The following is a 19,904-nucleotide window of genomic DNA, read 5'->3' as shown; positions in this document are numbered from 1 at the left end:
TTCCTCTTTTTGCTTGAAGAAGATTCTCCCTGAGCTAACATCTGTGCCAGTCTTCCTCTATTTTGTATGTGGGTCACTGCCACAGCATGGCCACCGACGAGTGGTGTAGGTCTGCGCCTGGGGACCGAACCCCGAGCCACTGAAGCATGTGAACTTAACTACTAAGCCATGGGGCCGGCCCCTTGAGTCATTTTTAAAGAAAGGACATATGTGAGGTAAACGTTCTGAGTTCTTGCATGTCTGACAATATGCTTGTTCTGCCCTTATCTGATTGCTGGTTTAGCTCAAATAGAATTTAAGGTTGAAGGTAATTTCCTGTTGAATGTGGATTCTATTGCTCCTCTGTCTTCCAGCAGCCAGTGGTGCTAATGAGAAGTCTGAGCCATTTTGGTTCTTGTTTCTTTGTGACTATGCCCCACCTTGCCTGAAGAAGCTTTCAGGGCCTTTTATTCTCAGTGTCCTAGAGCCTCAGAGTGACGTGTCTAGGGCAGATCTTCTTTCATGGATTGCACTAAGTTTTAGGTGAGCCCTTTCAGTCAAGGCCTGTGTATTTCAGCTTGGGAATGCTTTTGGGCTACTGCTTTATGACTTCCCCCCACATACATCAGTGTTTTTATTCTCCTAGACTTCCTGGAAAGATACTCTGTCTCTGACTTTTGCCTTATATTTTCCATGTCTTTGTCTTGTTATTGATGTTAAGGAAGGTTTTCTTGACTTGATCCTCTAGGCTTTGAGTGAATTTGTGTTAAGTTTTCTTTTGTTCTCCAAATTATCCCTGTTTCCTTAGGATCATTTTGTCAGGCCACAGGTCTTTCTCGAATGTCTGGTGGTCCTTCACAGTCAAGAGGGGGGCTGTGGAAGCCTGGTGAACCCTGAATCTCTGGGCACAGCCTACAGGCCGGAAGGCATCACTTCATCTTGGCGAGCGGGGAGTTAATGTGACATTTTGGGACCCTTAACTGCTAGGTACACAGGCTTTGCTTGGGGACCTCACTTCACCACGGGGTTCATTTTAATGTACTCCTTTTTGTGGGGGAAGGGTAAAATCCACCTGTCAGGTGATTGGGTCCCTGGTCCTTCCCCCAGCCCCTGCCCAAGGCCCTCCTCTCTCAGAGCCCTCCAGGCACCTGCTAGGGCCTGCTGGGCAGTCTTCCCTCTGTGGGCTTTCAGTCTCCTGTCTTCTGGTGCCAGCACCCCTTCCCATTTCTCGTGTCCATCACTGTGGGTTTATACATTTTTTATTCCTTTCACATGAAAGGAGACTCAGGAGGGGGAGAAATGAACTTTCATCCCTACACCCCCTCCTGACGCAGGAACAAGGTGTTCTAAGTGTGACTCCATGCTGCAGCTGTGTGTCTGCTGTGTTACAGGAGTAACCTGGACAAGCTGTACCATGGCCTGGAACTCGCCAAGAAGCAGCTGCGAGCCACGCAGCAGACCATCGCCAGTTGCCTCTGCACCAACCTCGTCATCTCCCAAGGGCCCTTCCTCTACTGCTCCCTCATGGAGGTCAGGCTTCTTGCGGACACACGGGCACTGGGCCGTGCCTGCTGGTGGCCCCCTGTAACCATCTCTGTCTCCTCCCCGCCAGGGCACTCCGGACCTGGTGTTGTTCTCCAAGCCAGCATCCCTGAGCCTGCTCAGCAGACACCTGCTCAAATCGTTTGTGTGCTCGGTGAGGAGCCGCATGGGTGGGTGCTGGAAGGTGGGCACTCGGGCAGTGCTCAGACTGGGCTCCAGAAGCTGGCCTTGGGGTATCAGTGGCAGTTTGCCGGCTGTGGGGTCTGGACAAATCCCTCACTTTTTCTAAGCTGTGTTTTCTTCAGCTAACCCCTGGGAACCTTCTGGTTCCCATAAGCTCCGATTTTGTCACTCACCCACCACCCAGATCGCTCAGATGAGTAGAGGGAGCCTCATGGAGCCTGTGGGGCTTGGGCTTGCACTCACTGTGGCAGATCAGGGAAAGATGAGGTTAGTTGTAAGACAGACTTGCTTCCTAGGAGAAGTTTGTTTTCTGGGCTGACTTTCCCTTTTCTGTGCGTAGTTCTGTCTTCTGTACAGCCTAGCACCCTTCTGCCTTGGCCCGTGACACCCCTTAACTCAGCTGGCATTTGGGCAGGGGTCCTACCCAGCTATGTCAGGCTCATCCCTGGGCATGGTCTCAGAAAGGGTGATCCGCACCTTTCAACAATCCCTTGAGGGTGTATACTTGAGGGTGTATACTTGAGGGTGTATACTTGAGGGTGTATACTTGAGGGTGTATACTTGAGGGTGTATACTGGAGGGTGTATACTTGAGGGTGTATACTTGAGGGTGTATACTGGGGGGGCTTTAAACAAGATGTTTACTGGGAGGTTGAGATTATTTCTGCTGAACTGACCAATAAAACGATTATCTGAGTGTTACATGAAGACAGTCAAGTGAGGACAAAAGATGAACTAGGAACAAAACATGAGCTCCAAGTCCCCAGTCCAGACTGGGTTTAAATCTCAGCCTCCTCGTTTACTAGTCCTGTGATGTGAGGTCGGTTATTTGACCTCTGAGCCTCGGTTTCTTCATCTGTAAAATGGGTGACTGAACACTCACCTCACAGGATCCATCATTTATCTGATTATTCAGCAACCACCACCTGCCAGGCTCTGATGTTGTAGGGTGACCAACCATCCCAGTTCATGTCCTGGGACGTCCCTCAGTCCTGGACAAACTGGGACAGTTGGTCACCTTCATTGTGTAGGGTGTGGGTGCAGTGGGCACATCAGTGAAGGAAACACTCAAGTCTCCACCTTGAGGGAGCACACGTGCTGGCGAGGGTGACAGACGAGGACTGAGTATGTGCAGTGTCAGGTGGTGGCACACACCATGGAAAGATGAAGCAGGATGAGGGAGAAGGCATTGTTGGGGAGTGCCTCCTGGAGGAGGTAACAACTGCATCAGGACCTAAGGGAGGTGAGGGAGGGAACAGCCAAGGGGCAGTGGGGCTGGGCTCAGGGCACAGAAAGAGGCTGGGGACATGGTGTCATGGCCTAGGGGCGGCTGCATGGAGACTTGAGCATCTCTGGTGAAAAGAAGGCCCTGGAGGCTTTGGGGGAGTGAGTGGTTGGCGCTGTCAGGGCTCCTGGGCGCCGATCAGTGTGCTCACCCCACAGGGCCCGAGCTGAGAATGCACTTTGCCTCCGCAGACAAAGAACCGGCGCTGCAAGCTGCTGCCCTTGGTGATGGCTGCCCCCCTGAGTGTGGAACAGGGCACAGTGACTATGGTGGGCATTCCCCCAGAGACCGACAGCTCGGACAGAAAGAAGTGAGCTGGGTTCCACTCATCCTGGGAGTTTGGGGGCCACAGGGGTGTCACTGGCCCGTGGGCCCTGCTGAGTCCGGTGATGTTTGCCCTCAGTGCCACTCCAAGGACAGCCTTTTCCACCACGAGGCAGGGCTGTGAGGGCTTAAGTGCGTGGGAGGCAGGTTAGCCATCAAGCCTCTGCCTTACCCCTTGACTGGACTTCTGAATGCTGTTAGTTTGCATTCCTAAATGAGTAATGGAGTCAATGAAGACAGTCTTGGGTCAGCATCAAGCACGTGCACCAAGCAGGACACGACGGGTGAGCAGCACCCGGGTCCAGCCTGCGGAGGTGCAGGAGGCAGGCGAGCCCCAAGGACAGGAGGGTGGGCCGGTACGTGGCAGAGCTGGCCATGAACTGTGCCTGCCTGGTCCCCTGCGGGGCGTGTCTCAGATCCTGGTAGCACGTTGTCAGGACCTCATTCTAAAAGTGCACCACAGACACCGGCACACGGGCTTACTAAGGGGTGCTCTGTGTGTTAGGCTCCAGGTTATTAAGGTTTTGCTCTAAGTGAACTTGAGGCCTCTCAGTAGCCCCGATCCCAGCCTGGTGCAGGGGAGCATAGGGGTGGCAGTGGATGTGCCATGCGCCACCCCCGACCCCGAGCTGGACTGTCCCAGGCTGCCCAGGCAAGGGTGTCTGGCTCCCCCAGGAGCACCCAGGTCAGACACCCCGAGGGTGGGCTGGGCCTGCAGTGAAGTGTGGTGAGGGGCCCTCGCTCTCTGCAGTCTCGGGCGGGAACCCCAGCCCTCCCAGGGCCTGAACCCTCTTCTGAGGAGTGAAAAGTTTGCACTGAAAATATGAGGGGTCTCAGATCAGCCACCCCAAAAATTAGGCCTCACCTGTAAGGTTCCTCGAGACCAGCTGTGCACATTGTCTTCAAAACCCTTGTGAATGATCGCTGCCCATCTTTTCTGAGCCTCACATCGACCTTTGAGGGGAGCAGGGCAGGGTGTCGATCCCTACCCACATCCCCAAGAGTCAAGTTCACTGCTCACCGGATCTCAAATTTAGGCATGTGCCAAACACATTTATAAGTTCAGTTCTGAGAGCTGAAATACAAGACAGTTGCTGCGTGGTGCGGGGATGTGGCCACCCCAGCTGCCTGCCGTACCGAAGCTGGTTCACTGGCACCTCCATGGTTTGGGTAGCATGTGGAGGGTGTCCCCTCTCAGAGCACAGCCCCACCCGCCCAGCAGAAACCAGCAGAACTGCTGCCGGCACTCAGGCTGCGGTGTCGTGGCTCCCTGTCTTCCCTCAGCCTTTTCTCTGTTGAAAGTCCAGGAGACATGTTTGGACTTCCATCAGTGGTGTGGTTACTGTGTGTGTCGTGTTTTTTCGCTGAGCATCACCCTTCTTGGTGCACGTCTTTATGAAGGTGACTTCTGATGTTAAGTAGTCTGCTAAGTGGAGGTGACGTTTGCCTGTCGTCTCCTGTTGGACGTTCGAGCTGTGTCCAACTTTGTGTTACTGTAGACAGTGTGCCGGGAACCTTGTGAGTGCACAGCTTGTCACTTTTGAGAAGTCTCTTGTAACCCTCTTTCTGGCCCCCCCCGCCCTGCATCTGCCCACCTCCTACAGCAGGGCTGGGTTGCCTCCTGCCCTATCCACCCAGGCCTGCTGTCGGCCTGCAGGCAGGGGCTCAGGGGCTCCCCCAGCTTCTCCCTGCTGCCCCTGCATGCTCTGCACGGCTGGAGAACCTGGTGACTAATATCAGGGGCTGCCTCTCACCATCCTTAGATGTCTTTGCATCCCAGGCAAAGTCAGTGCCCCAGGCCCAGTGCTCCCCAACACATCCCAAGAGGTGACCTTGGTCAGATGCCTAGCGACAGTGGGCAGCGGGATGCCGCCACCCAGCTCCCCAGCAGGGCAGCTTGCAGGCCACAGACCGCTCAGTGTCCTGTGCCCCTTGTTTTTCCCATTTAGCTCTCATTGGGCTTTACCGTGGAAGACACTGGTCCTGGATCTGGATCAATCCCAGCTCTGCTGTCATGAGCTTTGACCTTGACTTGACCATGAGCTTTGTCATGACTCTGCGTCTGCAGAGGCTGTTTAGGAGCAAGTTGGGAGAGACAGTGGACTTTTTTAAGAAGAGTCCTTCCATGTTGCCGAGCTGCTTTCCAGAGCTCTGCTGTGGGTCTCAGATTCACAGTCGTGCAGGTTGGAGCTGGCCAGGGGCTCCTGGGCTGGATTCCAAGGCGGCCAGGAGCCCTTCCCCCATGGACCACCACAGCTGCCTGCGTCCTCACTGACCATCGGTTCATCGCTGTGTATGGCTGTGCTGATTAGTGGTTAGCTCTGACCGATGGGCACGGTCTTGTGTGGGAGTTGCTGTGGAGGCTCAAAGCACATGCCCCTCTGTCTGTCCTCCATGACAGGCCCAAGAGCCCGTCCTATTGACACTCTCCCTCTGCTGACAGCCCTTTCCTATAGTGGCCCTGAGCCCCCAGGGAGTGGGTCTGTATTCCTGGCTGTCTTTCCACCAGCCTGCGTCCTCTTGGCAGCTCTGGCTGGGCCACACCTGGGGGTGCTCCTGCATCCTGCCCTCACTGGGCCGAGTTCCAGCTACATGCTGCAGCCTGGCCCTGCAGGCTCCTCCCAGTGCCACCCTTCTGTGTGGGACCTGGTCTTCTCTAAGACCCCCAGCCCAGCGTGGCTCCCACTGAGTGTCTGCCTGTTGCCTGCCCTAGCTGCCAGCACAGTGCTGGGCACGCAGGAGGCCACTGTCCGGGCGGTGAGCATGAAGCCCTGGGAGGTGCAAAGGGATACTTACACTCTGAAGGCTGAGAAGGGCTCGGCTGGATGCAGGTGTGGAGCAGCAGTGAAAGACAGTGACTGTCCACTGAGTAGGGGGGAGGTCTCAGAGGTCAGCGGCCCAGGAAGGAGCACGAGTGCTGACAGGCAGAACTGGCAGCCGGGGAAGAGTCTGGGCCACCTCTAGTGTCTGTCCTGGGGACATGGAAAGGGTCCATTGCAGTGGACAGGTCCCCAATGTGCCTCTTGTGTGTCCACAGCTTTTTTGGGCGGGCGTTTGAGAAGGCAGCGGAGGGCACTAACTCCCGGACGCTGCACAACCATTTCGACCTCTCAGGTAAGAGTCCACTGAGCTGGGCCTCAGTGTCATCGCTGGCTTCAGAACCAGGGAAGCTGGCTTTGCTGGAGGCACCCTGCGAGCAGACCTCTCGTCCTACCACAACCAGCCCTGGGCCCGGCCGCACCAGGCAGCTCAGGGAGTGCAGGCATGCTGAGGGTCCTGCGCCTCCTTTCTAGGCCCTGAGGGGCTCCCAGGGCAGGCCCTTGGAGGGAGAACAAGTGCCCAGGGAGCTGCAGACCTGGCTCCAGCCTTATAATCCATCTCTTGAGACCACTTCACCAACAGGCCTGGAGGACTGGCCCATCAGGGTCTGCTGCCCCTTCTGTGGGTACACAAGCAGCAGGCCCTGTGGCAACCCGAGGGCACCATCTCTAGCTACGGGTCCCTCCTGAGGCTGCCGCATGGTCCTATGTGATGGCTCGGGCACTGGCCCCACCCCTGTGTTGCATGAGCCCAGAGAATGGAAGAACCTGGCCTGGGTGGTGGCTTTAGGAGTCCACACCTGCAGGCTGACCAGTGGCCCCCACACCACCTTGTGGCTTCTCCAGATGCCAGTGTGGAACACTGTTCACATTTGACCATATTTGCTTTTTTCTTGCCAACAGATTTTAAAGTAAAACAGACATATTGACACTTCACCCCTTGTGTTAGGTCAGCTCAGGCTACCATAACAAAGTCCCACAGACTGAGGGGTTTAAACAACAGAAATGTATTTCTCGCCTTTCTGGGGGCTGGAAGTCTGAGATCAAGGTGTCCACAGGGTTGGTTTCTCCTGAGGCCTCTCTCCTTGGCTTGTAGACAGCTGCTGAGTCCCTGTATCCTCACCTGGTCGTCCCTCTGTATCTGTATCTTAAGCTCCTCTTCTTGTAAGGACACCAGCCAAACTGGATTAGGGCCCGCCCTAACGGCTTCCTTTAACCTAATCACCTCTTTAAAGCCCCAAATCCAAATACAGTCACACCCCGAGATGCTAGGGTTAGGCCTTCATCATAGGAATTTGGAGGGTATGCACTTCAGCCCATAATACCCCTGTCTCAGGAAGGACATTTTCTTGCATCACCACCATCTGAGTCCTTAACGATGACAGTCACTGTAGTCAGAGTCCAGTCTTCATCCCAGTGGCCTCGGTTGTCCAGAGTCGGCTTCTCGCTGGGCCAGCTCAGGCTGCGGCTGTGTGGTGTGGGTTCACCTCCAGCAGCAGCCCACCGAGTCCTGTTTTATGCCCACAAAGCAGCAGAGGTGGGCGTGGGCTGGCCTGCAGGATGTCCCGGCCTCTCCGCACAGGGAGGTTTGTGGGCTGGGGTTTGTGGGAGGATTTGACCTCCCCTGTGAGGGGAGCACCTGAGGTCAGAGGGAGCCTGGGTGGGCTGGGCCTGGGGCTTCTAGAGCCATGGCCTGAGGCACAAATGGCTTACAGGACCAGGTGGGCCCAGTTCTGCCCAGGCTGATGAGGGCCCACATGCTTGTCTGAGCCGCATGGCCCCCCAGGGACAGGGGCAGTTTGCATCATGTCCCCCTTCTACAGAAGAGAACACTGAAGCTGAGAGACTGGCCAGAGCGAGACGGAAGGCTGACCTCCTGCCCTTCCTCAGGGCCTCCCACACCCCACCGTGGGACAGGGCTCTGCCCAGATCTGTGGTGTTCTGAGTCGTCACATCCCCCAGGTCCCCTACATTGGCTGTCACTGCTGGTCACCTGGCTGTCTGGAGGGCCTTCCCCACAGACCACAACCCCAGCCTCACCAACAGGGCAGCCAGCAGTTTCTGAGGATTGAATACAGAGGGACAGAGAATTAGTCCAGAATATTCCAGGCCATTGAGGAGGCGACTCCATTTTGGAATGTGCTGGAAGGTTACTCCGCTCTTGGATGATCGAAACGAGGGAGTTAATATACTCTGACTTGTTTTTCTCACTCCTGTCCCTACTCCTCCGTCTCACAAGATGTTTTTCTTTCATTACTTAAGTAATTGAGCTGAAAGCAGAAGATCGGAGCAAATTTCTGGATGCACTTGTTTCCCTCCTGTCCTGAGGGTGAGTTGGGGGTGCTGGTGTTCACTGGGGCCCTTGGAGGCGGCAGGCAGCGGCCCTGTTGAAGTGCACAGAGGGCCCCTCCCACCTCCCCGTTTTGGTTTCCCTGCTTCTTTCCTTCTCAAGCCAGGCTTCTACTTGGGTTTCAGAGCTCCTGGGAACAGAACTCCTGAGGAGATTTGGGGCCAACACATTTTTCCCGAGGATGTCTGTCCCTGGCCTGGTGGCAGTGCCACAATGGAGCATTGTTGAGGGAGCTAATTTCATTAGGCTCCTGGGATCCCTTCAGAAAGAACTGGCATTTACCCTCTCCTGACCACACCACGGACTCGTAGGCCTGGCTCTGCTGGGAAGGAGGGCACCCCTAGGGGTCCACCTGGAGCCTTGCTGCCCCTTGCAGCCTCATGTCAGGCTCTGGGCTGGGGCCCGCAGAGGCGTTTATCCCGGCTCTCGTGCGCTTGACTTTTGAGAGATGAAAGCTGTTGGCAGCCACTCAGCTGAGAATCACAAAATGTCCGCTCTGTGTAAGCCTGCACCAGCATGCAGTCACTAACAGTCCACTGTGAGCTCAACAGCCGGGGCTCTCCCCTGTGCCCCACATGCCACCTCTTTCTTGAAGGGCCCCTTGGGAAATGGGTGGGAGGGTCTGATTGGTGTCTAGTGATCACTTCTCAGCCCAGGGCCCCTCACACAGTGGGCACCCACGCCCAGCCCAGGCTGTGACATAGGGATCCCCTCGTGCCGGCCAGGGTCCTTCCGCTCCCCACTCCCACAGTGAGCTAGAAGCTGCAGGGGGGCAGGCACCCATTCCCCTGTCGAGCCCAAGTGGGCTCTGCCGAGAATGGCATAGGGGGCGTCAGGGACCCCACATGCCCTCTCAGGGTGGGCCGGGGCACACAGGGCCCGTGTGGAAGAGGGGCTCTGGGGTCAGGCCCTTTGGATCTTCAGCAAGGTCTGTCGGGTACCTCACCAGGCTGCACCTGCTTCCTCATCTGAAATGGGGCTGACACCCCTTGGACAACAAGTGCTGAGCACAGGGCCTTCAGGTGGGGGCAGAGGTGTAAGTTTATGACCAAGTCAAAGGTTGCAAGTGGGGCTCTCGGGCAGTGGGGCTGGCATTTGAGGTGTACCCCTGCCCTGCGACCGCTCAGTGATGATACCAGCTCTGCTGTGTCCTGCCACCAAGACAGAGTGCAGGGGCCAGCGGGAAGGATGAAGAGCAGTGTGCTGGGGACCAGGGGAGATGCCCTAGGCAAGGGGAGAAACCCTGTGAGGGCACCTCAGGTCGGGGGCTGGACAGGTCGCTGGGCAGGGTCTGCAAAGAGACAGTGCTGGGGGCTGTGCGGCCTTCGGGGGTTCTCAAGCGGACAGCAGCCTGGACCCAGCCAGGGGCTGCAGTGGGGACGGCAGGTGCCTCGGCAGTTCTGGGGTGGCCCTCCACCCATGGACTCCCCCTGCTCCCCCCGTGAGGGGTGGAGGCTGCGCAGAAGCAACACCCAGCATGTCCAAGGGAAGGCCTGGACAGTTTGCTTGATTTGGGGAGACATCAGAATGTTTGAAATTTACTTATTTCTCTTTTTCTCTTTTCCAGTCTGATTTCTTCAGAAATGACCTCCTCCTCCTTATTTATATTAACTGGCTTTTATTTGGATTGTAAGTTAGGACATAATTTTAGAGTCAGAGCAGTTGGTTTTAATGGAATAAAATGCTTATTTTCGGTTCAGTGCTCCAGTCTTGGCTCTGGTCACAGGGCCGGCGCTTGGTCATGCCCTGCGCCTTCGGTGGGTCCAGGGGAGCCTTGCTCCTGTGCCCTGGGCACCCTCGAGCCTTGGCAGGAAGTCAGCACAGGGGGTGGCCTCCAGGCTCCCTGGACAGCAATAGGCAGACGCTGGGCCCCTTAGCACCTAGTTCTTCACACAGCAGCTGTGCTGACCCACTGCCTAGTGATGCCAGCCAGGACCTGCTCTGTCCACCCTCCTACCACTGCCCCCTGTCCACCTGGCCTTGGCAGCATCTCAAGTCCACCATCTTGACCGTGCTCCCATCTCGAGCCTGCCCCTGCCCCCCGAAGCTGTCCAGGCGCCCTTCACCCCTGCAGGCACACAGCAGGCACTGCCAGGCTGCTGGGCAAGTTGGGCAGCAATAGCAAGGGCGAGGCCCTAAGCCGGGAATGGCAGGGCTGGCTGAGGGGCCACAGGTGGAGGCACTGTACTCCCAAGGCTGGCTTCACCTGCGCCTTGTCACAGAAGGTCTGCTGGACAGGATCTCAACAAGCTCCAGAGTCTTCAGAACAGATTCTCAGGGGAGCGGGGGACCAGCTGGTCCCACTCTCCCATCTGTGCCTAGAGCATATGGAGGTGCAGAGGATGCCATTCCTGCCCTTCGGGGAGGAAAGAGCTGCTCACACAAGTGGCTGAGGCCGTCTGTGTCCCCCGCCTGGGGCGGAGCTGCCCGGGAAGCAGGCGAGCCAGAGAGATGGGGCCTGGGTGTGGCGCCTGGGGCCACAGGCTGGAGGACTCAGGGCGGTTTGGGAAGGCTTCCGGTTGGTGGAGAAAGGCCCAGAAAGAGTGACCTGGAACTGAGGACATGAGTGTGTGGGGCCAGGTCTCGGGTGGCCCTTGAGAAGGGGTAGTGGGCACAGCGGGGTCAGCAGCACTAGAGGTCAGCTTTTCTCGCCTGACTTCTGGCAGTGGAGTTTGCTCCTGCCCTTCCTGCTCTTCCTGGTCAGGCGGCAGCCTGGCTCCCCCAGGACCCTCAAGCTCCCCACCATTTGTGAAAGCTGGGGCTGTGCAGCTGCCTTCGGAATCCCAGCTGATGCCTGGGGCCTGAAGGAGTCGGCGAGTTCTGGGCTTGTGTGGGATGCTGCCTCGGGCTGGCGCTTCTGTCCAAACACCTTGTACCTGGCACTGGCTGCCCCCGCGGCCGGGAGCAGCAGTGTGAGGACCTTTGTTCCAGCCCTGCCAAGAGCCAAGATCACACTCCTGCACACCAGGGCTGTTCTTGGTCCCTGGTGCACAGGCCCAGGCAGGGCTGCCATGGGCTCACTGCTGAGGACCTCTGCGCCATGGGGCCCATCCCTCTGCAGCTCATCCTGTCGTTGGGAGCTCAGGCTCCCACTTGCTGGTTCCACTGGAACTCCCGGGATTCAGGGCAGTGTCCACAGCAGCTGTCCTGAGCCCCTCTGAGCCCATGTCCTCAGGTTCTCCCCCTTTCCCACAACGTGGGATCCTGGCCAGGCCTGGGAGACTCCTTGCCACTGGATGCAGCCCAGGCATTTCTGGACAGGGCCCCCAAGGCTGGCGTTGGTGGCAGGTGCCAAGCTGTCCCACTGACTGGGCTTGGAGCTCCTCCCTGTAGCCCCTGCACCTGTCCACTGCTCTCTCATGCCCCACCCTTTGGCAGACAGTCAAAATGCATTAATTCAAAGTGTCTAGAATTAGAGCTGGAAGCATTGAGCTCTCGGTAGCTATAACATACAGCTCTGGTATGCTCTGCCCTCCTGGGACCCCCATCTCCAGGTGCCTGGCCGGGGCCAGCCCTGGCTCCCAGGGGTCCCACCCACAAGAGAGTCACTCAGGGTGCTCCCAGTAGGGCCTGGCACAGAGGTACTGATGGTCAGCACAAGTCGGCTGGTCGCCAAGCCAGCTCGGTGGGCATGGGCCCTGCACAGACCCACACTGAGGCTGGCAGAAGAGCCAGGACAGAGGGGCTGGAGCCCAGCCCAGGCACTCTCTGGGCAACTGGCCACAGGTGCCTCCTCCCCATGGCAAGGTGCTTGTTGACCTGCAGCCAGCTCTGCTAGAGCCCAGCACACATCCTGGATTGACCCATTCCGTTGCACCCTTGGTAGAAAGGGCCCACCCAGTTGGTATTGTACAGATGTCTGTCTGGTCATTTGATGTGACCCAGAGATAGGCGAGCCCTGAGAAGGCAGGTGGATTCAGCCCAGCCTCTTCTAGGCAAAGCCAGAAGCCTGGCAGCCTACCCCCAGTACTTCCTGCATTCCAAAACCAAGCACTGGCTGAGTCAGGGGTGGGGGTTCCAGCCTGCATCCTCTGCTAGGGTCTGCCTCACTTCCCCCCTCCTCCCCAGCTCCCTGATTCAGCAGTGGCTCTTTTGATTGCAGATCTCACCTTCCTGGGTGGCAGTGAGCTGTGGCTGTTTCTCATTCAGGAAAGGTGACCAGGTGGCAGAGAAGACTTGGCAAAAGGCCATGGGATCTTCTGGAGCCAGGGGCCAGCTCTGGGAAGTCCCCACAGAAGCCTTTTGGGGAGGAGCTGGTGGGTGGATGAATGAAGGGAGGGTGCTGGACACAGGCAGAGACTGACAGAGGACAGGACACAGCTGGGAGGGTATTGAAACCATTTACTAAGCGAATTCTTACCCTCCCCGCCAAGCTGCAGAGGAGAGCAGAGCCCCAGCCCCACACGCGGGCTCTGGTGCCCATAAGCCTCGCCTGGGGAGCTGCTGGGGTGAGGCAGGGAGGTCCAGGCCGATCTCTTGGTCCCCCCGGGCCCAGGCCTGGCTGATGGGGTAAAGGCCAGCAGTACACATCCCTCAGGCAGCCCAGGCTGGGGGTCCTGGGCTCTGCATCAGCCCCTCTGGAATCAGCAGGAGCCGCTGGAGAGTATGGGGGCATCCAAGACCCCAAGGGTCAGGGAGAGAAGCAGCATCTTCAGTCCAGAGCCCTCACAGCCGAAGAAACCCGCGCCCCGCCCACGTTGGAGCCAGCACTGCGCACGGAAAAAGAAACGGAGGAAGACCTCCCAAGGGCGCATCGCCTGTTCAGGGCAGCGCGCGGCCCAAGGCCCAGCTAGCGGCAGTCAGAGAGGACGGGCTGCGGGGGCGGGCAGGGTCCCGTTGGAGGGCCGCGGGCGGGCGCAGAGATGGGCATTCCGCGGAGCCTGTGCGCGGCGCGGCCGGGTGGAGGCCAGTCCTCCCGCTCGCGGGCGTGGCTGGTGCGAGGGGCCCCGCCGTGCCCGGCACCATCAGACATAGTTCTTCTTGTCGTAGTCACCGCTGGCCGTGGGCCGCCGCGGCGCCGAGTACTTGACGGGGAAGCTGAGGTCGGGGCGGCCGGCGCAGACCCAGGCTCCGCAGCACACGAGCCCGCCGCCGCACATGAGCAGCGCTGAGGCGGCCCAGCCGATGTACAGCGCCGCGCCCAGCTCGTACTTCTGCGACATGGGCACCGCCGGGTCATAGAACTCGCGGACCACGATGTTGGCGAACCAGCAGAGCGGCACGAGCGCCAGCAGCCCGCAGAGCGCGTAGAGCGCGCCGCCGGTGAGGGCTACGCGCGCCTTGCCGGGCCCAGGGGCCACGCAGGTGGTGCACTGCGCGCCCGCCAGGGTCACGAAGAGCGCGACGAGTGCCAGCAGCACGGCGCCCACCGTGAGCGCCCGCGCCGCCTGCACCTCGGTGCTCAGCGCCAGCACCGAGTCGTACACCTTGCACTGCATGTGCCCCGTGCTCTGCACCACACACGACATCCATAGCCCCTTCCAGGTTGTCTGCGCCGTCACGATGTTGTGGTCCAGGAAGGCAGTCACCTGCCACATAGGCAGCCCGCACGACAAGATCAGGCCCACCCAGCCCACCAGGCACAGCACCAAGCCGAGGATCTCCAGCGCCGCCGACCCCATGGCTGGAGGCAAGACGCACGCCCGACGGCCCCGGGGCCTCCGGGCGGGCGCAGCGGTGTCTCGGCCGAGCGGTTCGGCGCCCTGCGCTGGCCCTAATGCCTCCGCGCCCTCGTGCTCGGCTCACCGCCCTCCGTCCGCCTACCCCGCGGGTCTGCAGAACAGCCTCGGGTGTGCGGGCACTTTCCGGGGGCTTCCCATTTGAAGGTTCGGGGGCGGACTCTGCTCCTCGGTCCAGGCCCCCTGTGCCTGAGCGGCCAATCCGCGTGGGGGCCAGCGGTCTGCAGCCAATCACAGGCGCCCCGGCAGACAGTTAGGAGAACAACTGCGCGTTGGGGGAGCGGAGGGCGCCGGGACCGCTCCTTGTCCGGCCGCCGCCCCGAGCCCCCCACACATAGTTGGCGCAGTCACGGCCGAGCGCGCTGCGGGCTGGCTTGGGGCAGCTGCGCGCACGGTCCGCGGGCCACCTCTTTGAGTGTCCCAGCCTCCCCATTTAAGGAGCTGCATCACCTGGGTCCGTACCAACTTCCCCCGCCACATCCCCGAACCAGCCTGATGGTCCCTCCCACCCAGGCCAACTCCGCTCTTCCCTCGCCAAGGTTTGCGGGAGCTCCCCGCCACCACCACCACCGCGCAGAGGCCTGCGTGACGGACTCTAGGGGCCCTTCTCCCGGGTTAATCAAGCACAGCTCAGTCTACTCCTCCAGGAAGCTCGCCCTGGAGTCCACGCCCAGCCCAGGCCCTTCACACCCTTACTGCACGGCGCCGCTCTGAGTCCTGAGACTCTCTCCCACAGGCCAAGAGGCCAGGCAGGCCTGTGCGGGTCAGTCCTGGGGCTCCAGCCCCGTCCAAATGCCTGCCCAGCGCCACCGCCCACCAGATCACCGCCTCCCTGGGGCCTGAGGCCCCAGCACAAAGCAGGCCTTTCCACGGCCTCCGGAGACCCCTACTCCGCCCCTGCCTCTAGCCTTCCCAGACCCCCCAACTTTCGCACGGGCTGTTCCTCTTCCTGAGATGCTGCCCATCCCCCATCCTTTGAGGCCCAGCTCCAGATGACAGCACTTCAGGAAGTCCCCAGAGTTCCCCGAGGACCAGCATGCAGGCTGTCCTCCCGGGAGTGGCTCCAGGCCCCAAGGCCTGGCCCTCAGGAGACACACTCGGGGACACAAAGGGCTGTGCGCTGTCCTCCCACTAGTGGCAGTGATACTCCCGGCACCCCAGCCCCCAGGCCACCCTCCGGAAGCCAACTTGGAGTTTCCTGACCCGGAGGAAGAGCCCCCATCCTTGCTGGAGGCGGGAGGGTCGGGATTTCCGGGCATTCTTCTGCACAATGGCCCAGCCGTTTCTTGAAAGGCCAGCTAGGATGGACACTGGGCCCCCCTGAGGCTCAGGTGGAGGCACCAGGCCCGGCAGCCAAAAATCCCATAGGGACACCAGCCCTTTTCTTGCAGCCCCCTCCCCACTCCCTGTCAGCCCTTTTGTTTCCAGTGAAGTCTGCACTCAGTCTTGAACTGAGGCCGCTGGGACACCCTGTTCTTTCCTCCCGTCCGAGGTGCTTGGCTCCAGCAGGCAGGGCCCTCCACAGAGAAGGCCTGGTGTTGAGGCCCGCCACGGCCTGGGGCTTTGACGAATCTGCCCTTCCTGGGCCCTGTTCCTTCTCCCGCCTCAGATAGCTCTGAGATGAGGCCAGCACCCTATTTGTTCATCCAGCATGTGGAGGTGCCCAAGGCAGGTTTGCTGGACCCTGTCTGTGTGTGTGTGTGTGTGTGGTAGCAGGAGTTTACCGCCTTCCTAGCCCCCAACCCCTCACTCCCTACACAGGATGGGGAGTTGAGGACCACTGCCTCCTCTCAGCCACCACCTTACTCCCTGCTCCCTTCTTGCTGCAGACCTGTGGGCCCCTCCCCCTCCACCCTGCAGACCCTCCTGGATGTCCCCTCCTCCTGCCCACTCTAGGGGGCCCAGCCATACCACCCACCCCACCCTTTCAATCCTGTTCCCCGCTGGCCTGAGACAGGGACTTGCCCAAGGCCCTCCCACTACACCGCACTGCCATCTTCCCAGGAGACTGCTGTGGCCTCCTCAGGCCATCCAGGCCCTGCCCTTGCCCGCTGGATCTATTCTCCTCAGAGAAGCTGGGCCCTCCTGGCAGGTCCCTCTCCGGGGTCACAGTCTGCCTGAAACCTTCTGTGGCTCACACTGCCCATGAACAAAGTGCTGACTCCCGAGCATGGCCTCTGGGTGATGTTGGGCCTAGCTAGTGCAGCAGCACACACTCCATGCTCCATCCAGACTCGCCTACCTCTGGGTCCTCAGACTGGTCTGTCTCTCACCCACAGCCTCTTCTGTCTGCAGTGCAGGTCCCTTGAGTGTAGACCTGCTCATCTTCTAAGTTGTGTTACCGAGGTCACGTCCTCTCGGATGCCTTTCTGCCCCAGTCCACCTGCCTTGCTCCCAGAGGCCCAAGCTGGAATTGTCCATTTGCTTGTTGGTTTTCCCCACCAGTATCCAGGAATGAGCCTCAACACAGTGGCCATTTTCATGCCTCTGTCCAGGCAGGGGACTGCCTGTGAGCCACGGCTGACCTCTGGCCGCCTACCACCCTCTCCAGCCAGCTTGGGGCTCCAGCCAGCACGAGGCGCTCTCCCTTTGCCTGCCCAGCTGCTGTCCTTCTCTCCAACCACTTTGGGCCCATCCCAGAGACCCCCCCAGCCTGGCACCCCCAGTGTGGCCCACATCTCTTTGGGAACAGCCTCACGGTATCTCGGGGAGCTGGCGAAGGAGCCTCAGGCTGCACTTATCACAATCTGACTTCTACCCTGACACCACCGTGTCGCCCACAGTGGAATCAGAGCCACCACAGAGAGGCCCAGAGAGGGCAAAAAGGGCTGACACTGACCCCCACAAACCCACACTGATCAGGAGGGGCCTCACAGTGACCCAGCACAGACCCAGGAGGGCCATGAGGACACACCCGCCCTTCCTTCCACTGGCTAGGATCTCCTGACCCCCTACAAGGTGCCAAGTGCTGTCTCTGAGCAGAGCACACAGCCCAGGGAGCTCCTGCCCTCCAGGAACCAACAGCAAAACCTGCAACTAGCAGGTGGGTAGAGCCGTTTCAGGGGTGCCCACGGCTTCGGGGAAGAGACGGCAGCGTGACGCAGAGTGAGGAGGGCCCCTCTGAGGAGCTGACAGTTCAGCCAAGATCTAGGGAAGAATGACCACTTAAGAGCCCGAGGTGGGAAGGGGCTCGGCGTCCAAGGGACAGACAGAGGCTGGGTGGTTCGGTGGGCTAGGGCCTGCAGGCCCGCATCAGAGCGGTCCTGGCCTGGGCAGGGACGCGAATGCCTGATCTCTGGCGAGGGGCTCCCAGGCCAGCGTGCTGGCCAAGGCCACCTGCTCATCCACAGCTATTGTTCTCTTCCCAGGGGAAGTGTGGCAGGATCTCATTAATTGTGTGAGGGAAAGGCCTGAGTCGGCAGAAAAGTAAAGTTTATCTTGAGCAGCTGCTGGCTGACCCTTCGCCAGGGTGATCCAGTGACCTTCCAAGGACAATCTAAATTTAGGCTCCTGATTCCTGGGGATTGGGGTTTGGGAAGCTCTTAGTTAACAAATTTTGTTTCGGAGGAAGTGAAAAACAATGTTCCTTCTATCTTTCAGCTTTGAAAGAGTTAAGGAGGTTTTCCTTCAGTGCAGCAGATGTTTGCGGAGCCTCTGAGCACAGAGCACTGCCTGCTGCCCTTTCTCGATGAAGCTCAGTACTCTGAGAAGCAGCGTGGCTCTCCAGCATCACTGGGCCCTGCTCTGGAGGCCTGAGGGGGCCTGCATGGGAGGGGCATGGGCTCCTGTGCTGATGCGCAGAACTCCTTTGACAAACAGCCAATGAGTTCACAATCCAGACTAGTGAATGGGCCTCTTTTTGCCTTAGTTTCACCATTGCTTATGAAGCCCTCCACTGTGGAGGCTGCAAGATTGGAGGGGATGCCGTCGCCGATCCTGGGTCCTCTGCTGCCATTCCATAGTGTCTTCCAGGTTCCTGAGACATCTCTCCTGGCTCCCTTGACCTTCACAGCTCATCCGACTTCAGTGCCATCCAACAGAGTGGGTGCCACTGGCTGTTTGTCAAAACTGGAGGGCACTGTTGCTTTACATTCCCCAGAGGGTTGGGGAGTGGGAGCCAGGGAGCTCTGACTGACAGAGCCCCAGGGTCCTGCAGACCCCTCATCCCTTTGCAGACCACACTGAATGGTGGTCTCTGTGTGATCCAAGACCCCACCGGAGCCCAGGGGAGGCCAGCCAAGGCCCTGTGAAATGGCAGCAATGCCCCCGGGAGCCAGAAGCAGCCCCCCACCCCCCACCCTTCACCCCTTGTGCCTGCACTGCCCCCATGGTCCCTCTGTCCACCTTCTCTCCTCCAACCCCTTACTTCTCAGATTCCTTCCTTCTCTGAATGCTGCATTTTGCAGCAATTTTATACTCTTTCCACTTAAAATTATAGAGTGATTCTGGATCCTCCCTTTTCATTTAGCATCATATTGTAAACATGTCCCTACTTTGTTAAAAACACTCTCATGATTATCATTGTTTCCAACTGCCCAGAAGATGCGCTGCAGCTGGACAGAGCCAGGACAGAATGAATCATGTGTCTCCACCACTCTCGGGGATGGGGTGTGACCAGGGCAATCTGTTCTGTAGAATGGGGATGGTAGCAGGTTTGACATCAAAGGGCTGTCACGGGGCTGAGTGGACAGCACTTCCTGGCTCAAGGTGGATGCTGGGTTAACGTCAACAATGATGATCATTCTGCTAAGTATGCAACAGCCCCTCAAGATTTTTTTATTATAAATAATGCCGCTGTGAATGTCATTATTCATAAGCCTTGGTATTTTGGATAATTTCCTCAGGAAATATTCCTCAAAGTAGAATTTCTGGCTCATACCCGGAGGTTGCATCATGTAGACCCATCATCTGAGTGTATATTTTCACCGCCTGTCACCATAGCTGGGGAGGCACAGTTTTAAAAGTTTACTAATCGGATAGGGAGAACATGGTACCCTGCTTTAATTTGCATTTCTTTAAACAGTTATGAGGTTAAAATTTTTTCTAATCTATATTGCTCATTTATATTTCCTCCTCAGTGAATTCTCTATGTACCCACATAGAGCATTGATGTTTTTCTCACTTTATATGTTAGAAACATTACTTGTTATCATATATGTGGCACATACATTTTGACATTTGCTACTAATCTATTAATGATTTTTTTCATGCTCTTATAGAAGTTTAAAATTTTGAGTATTGGAATCTATTAAGGTTTTCCCTATATGATTTCTATCTTTATTTTTAACCATCAAAAAGTCCTTCTATATCCAGAAGATACAAATTTTTACATTTTCTTATAGTTTTCTTCTGCCTCTCCTCATGACAGTAAAATGGGGGTAATAGAGGAAAGAATCAGTAAATTTGAATATAGAATAATGAAATTATTCCCTCCAAACAAGAGAGAGAATGTAGACTGAAACAAAAAGAAAAGAGGGGCCGGCCCCATGGCCGAGTGGTAAAGTTTGCACGCTCCAGTTCGGCGGCCCAGGGTTTTGCCAGTTTGGATACTGGGTGCGGACATGGCACCGTTCATCAAGCCATGCTGAGGCGGCGTCCCACATCCCACAACTGGAAGGACCCACAACTAAAGATGCACAACTGTGTACTGGGGGCCTTTGGGGAGAAAAAGGAAAAATAAAATCTTTTAAAGAAATAGAAAGAAAGAAAAGAACAGAGCCTCAGGATATGTGGGATCATAACAAA

The 19,904-nt window shown here is 57.8% G+C and overlaps 2 protein-coding genes across 3 annotated transcripts in view; one reads left to right on the top strand and one right to left on the bottom strand.

The window, feature by feature from the left end:
- The window catches only part of CDC45 (cell division cycle 45), a 37,388-nt gene extending 27,208 nt beyond the window's left edge, over nt 1-10,180 (top strand). Inside the window, exons 14-19 of one of the 2 annotated variants that reach the window (XM_008540499.2) lie at nt 1,371-1,509; nt 1,592-1,675; nt 3,180-3,298; nt 6,350-6,426; nt 8,394-8,460; nt 10,049-10,180. In XM_008540499.2, the coding sequence (XP_008538721.1) occupies nt 1,371-1,509; nt 1,592-1,675; nt 3,180-3,298; nt 6,350-6,426; nt 8,394-8,458 (484 nt within the window). In that variant the 3' untranslated portion in view covers nt 8,459-8,460; nt 10,049-10,180. Of the gene's footprint in view, nt 1-1,370; nt 1,510-1,591; nt 2,202-2,312; nt 2,408-3,179; nt 3,299-6,349; nt 6,427-8,393; nt 8,461-10,048 lie in introns of those variants that run through there. The other variant, XR_011542161.1, reaches the window with a different exon arrangement.
- A 2,625-nt stretch (nt 10,181-12,805) lies between these two features.
- On the bottom strand, nt 12,806-15,307 carry CLDN5 (claudin 5). The gene has a single exon (XM_008540500.2). The coding sequence runs from the start codon at nt 14,100-14,102 to the stop codon at nt 13,446-13,448; it is 657 nt and encodes a 218-aa protein (XP_008538722.1). The 5' UTR covers nt 14,103-15,307; the 3' UTR covers nt 12,806-13,445.
- Between the last annotated feature and the right edge of the window lie 4,597 nt (nt 15,308-19,904).

The sequence above is a fragment of the Equus przewalskii genome, chromosome 7 (genome assembly GCF_037783145.1).
Source record: "Equus przewalskii isolate Varuska chromosome 7, EquPr2, whole genome shotgun sequence".
Classification (NCBI taxonomy): Eukaryota; Metazoa; Chordata; class Mammalia; order Perissodactyla; family Equidae; genus Equus; species Equus przewalskii.
This window is presented reverse-complemented; position numbering and strand designations above follow the sequence as displayed.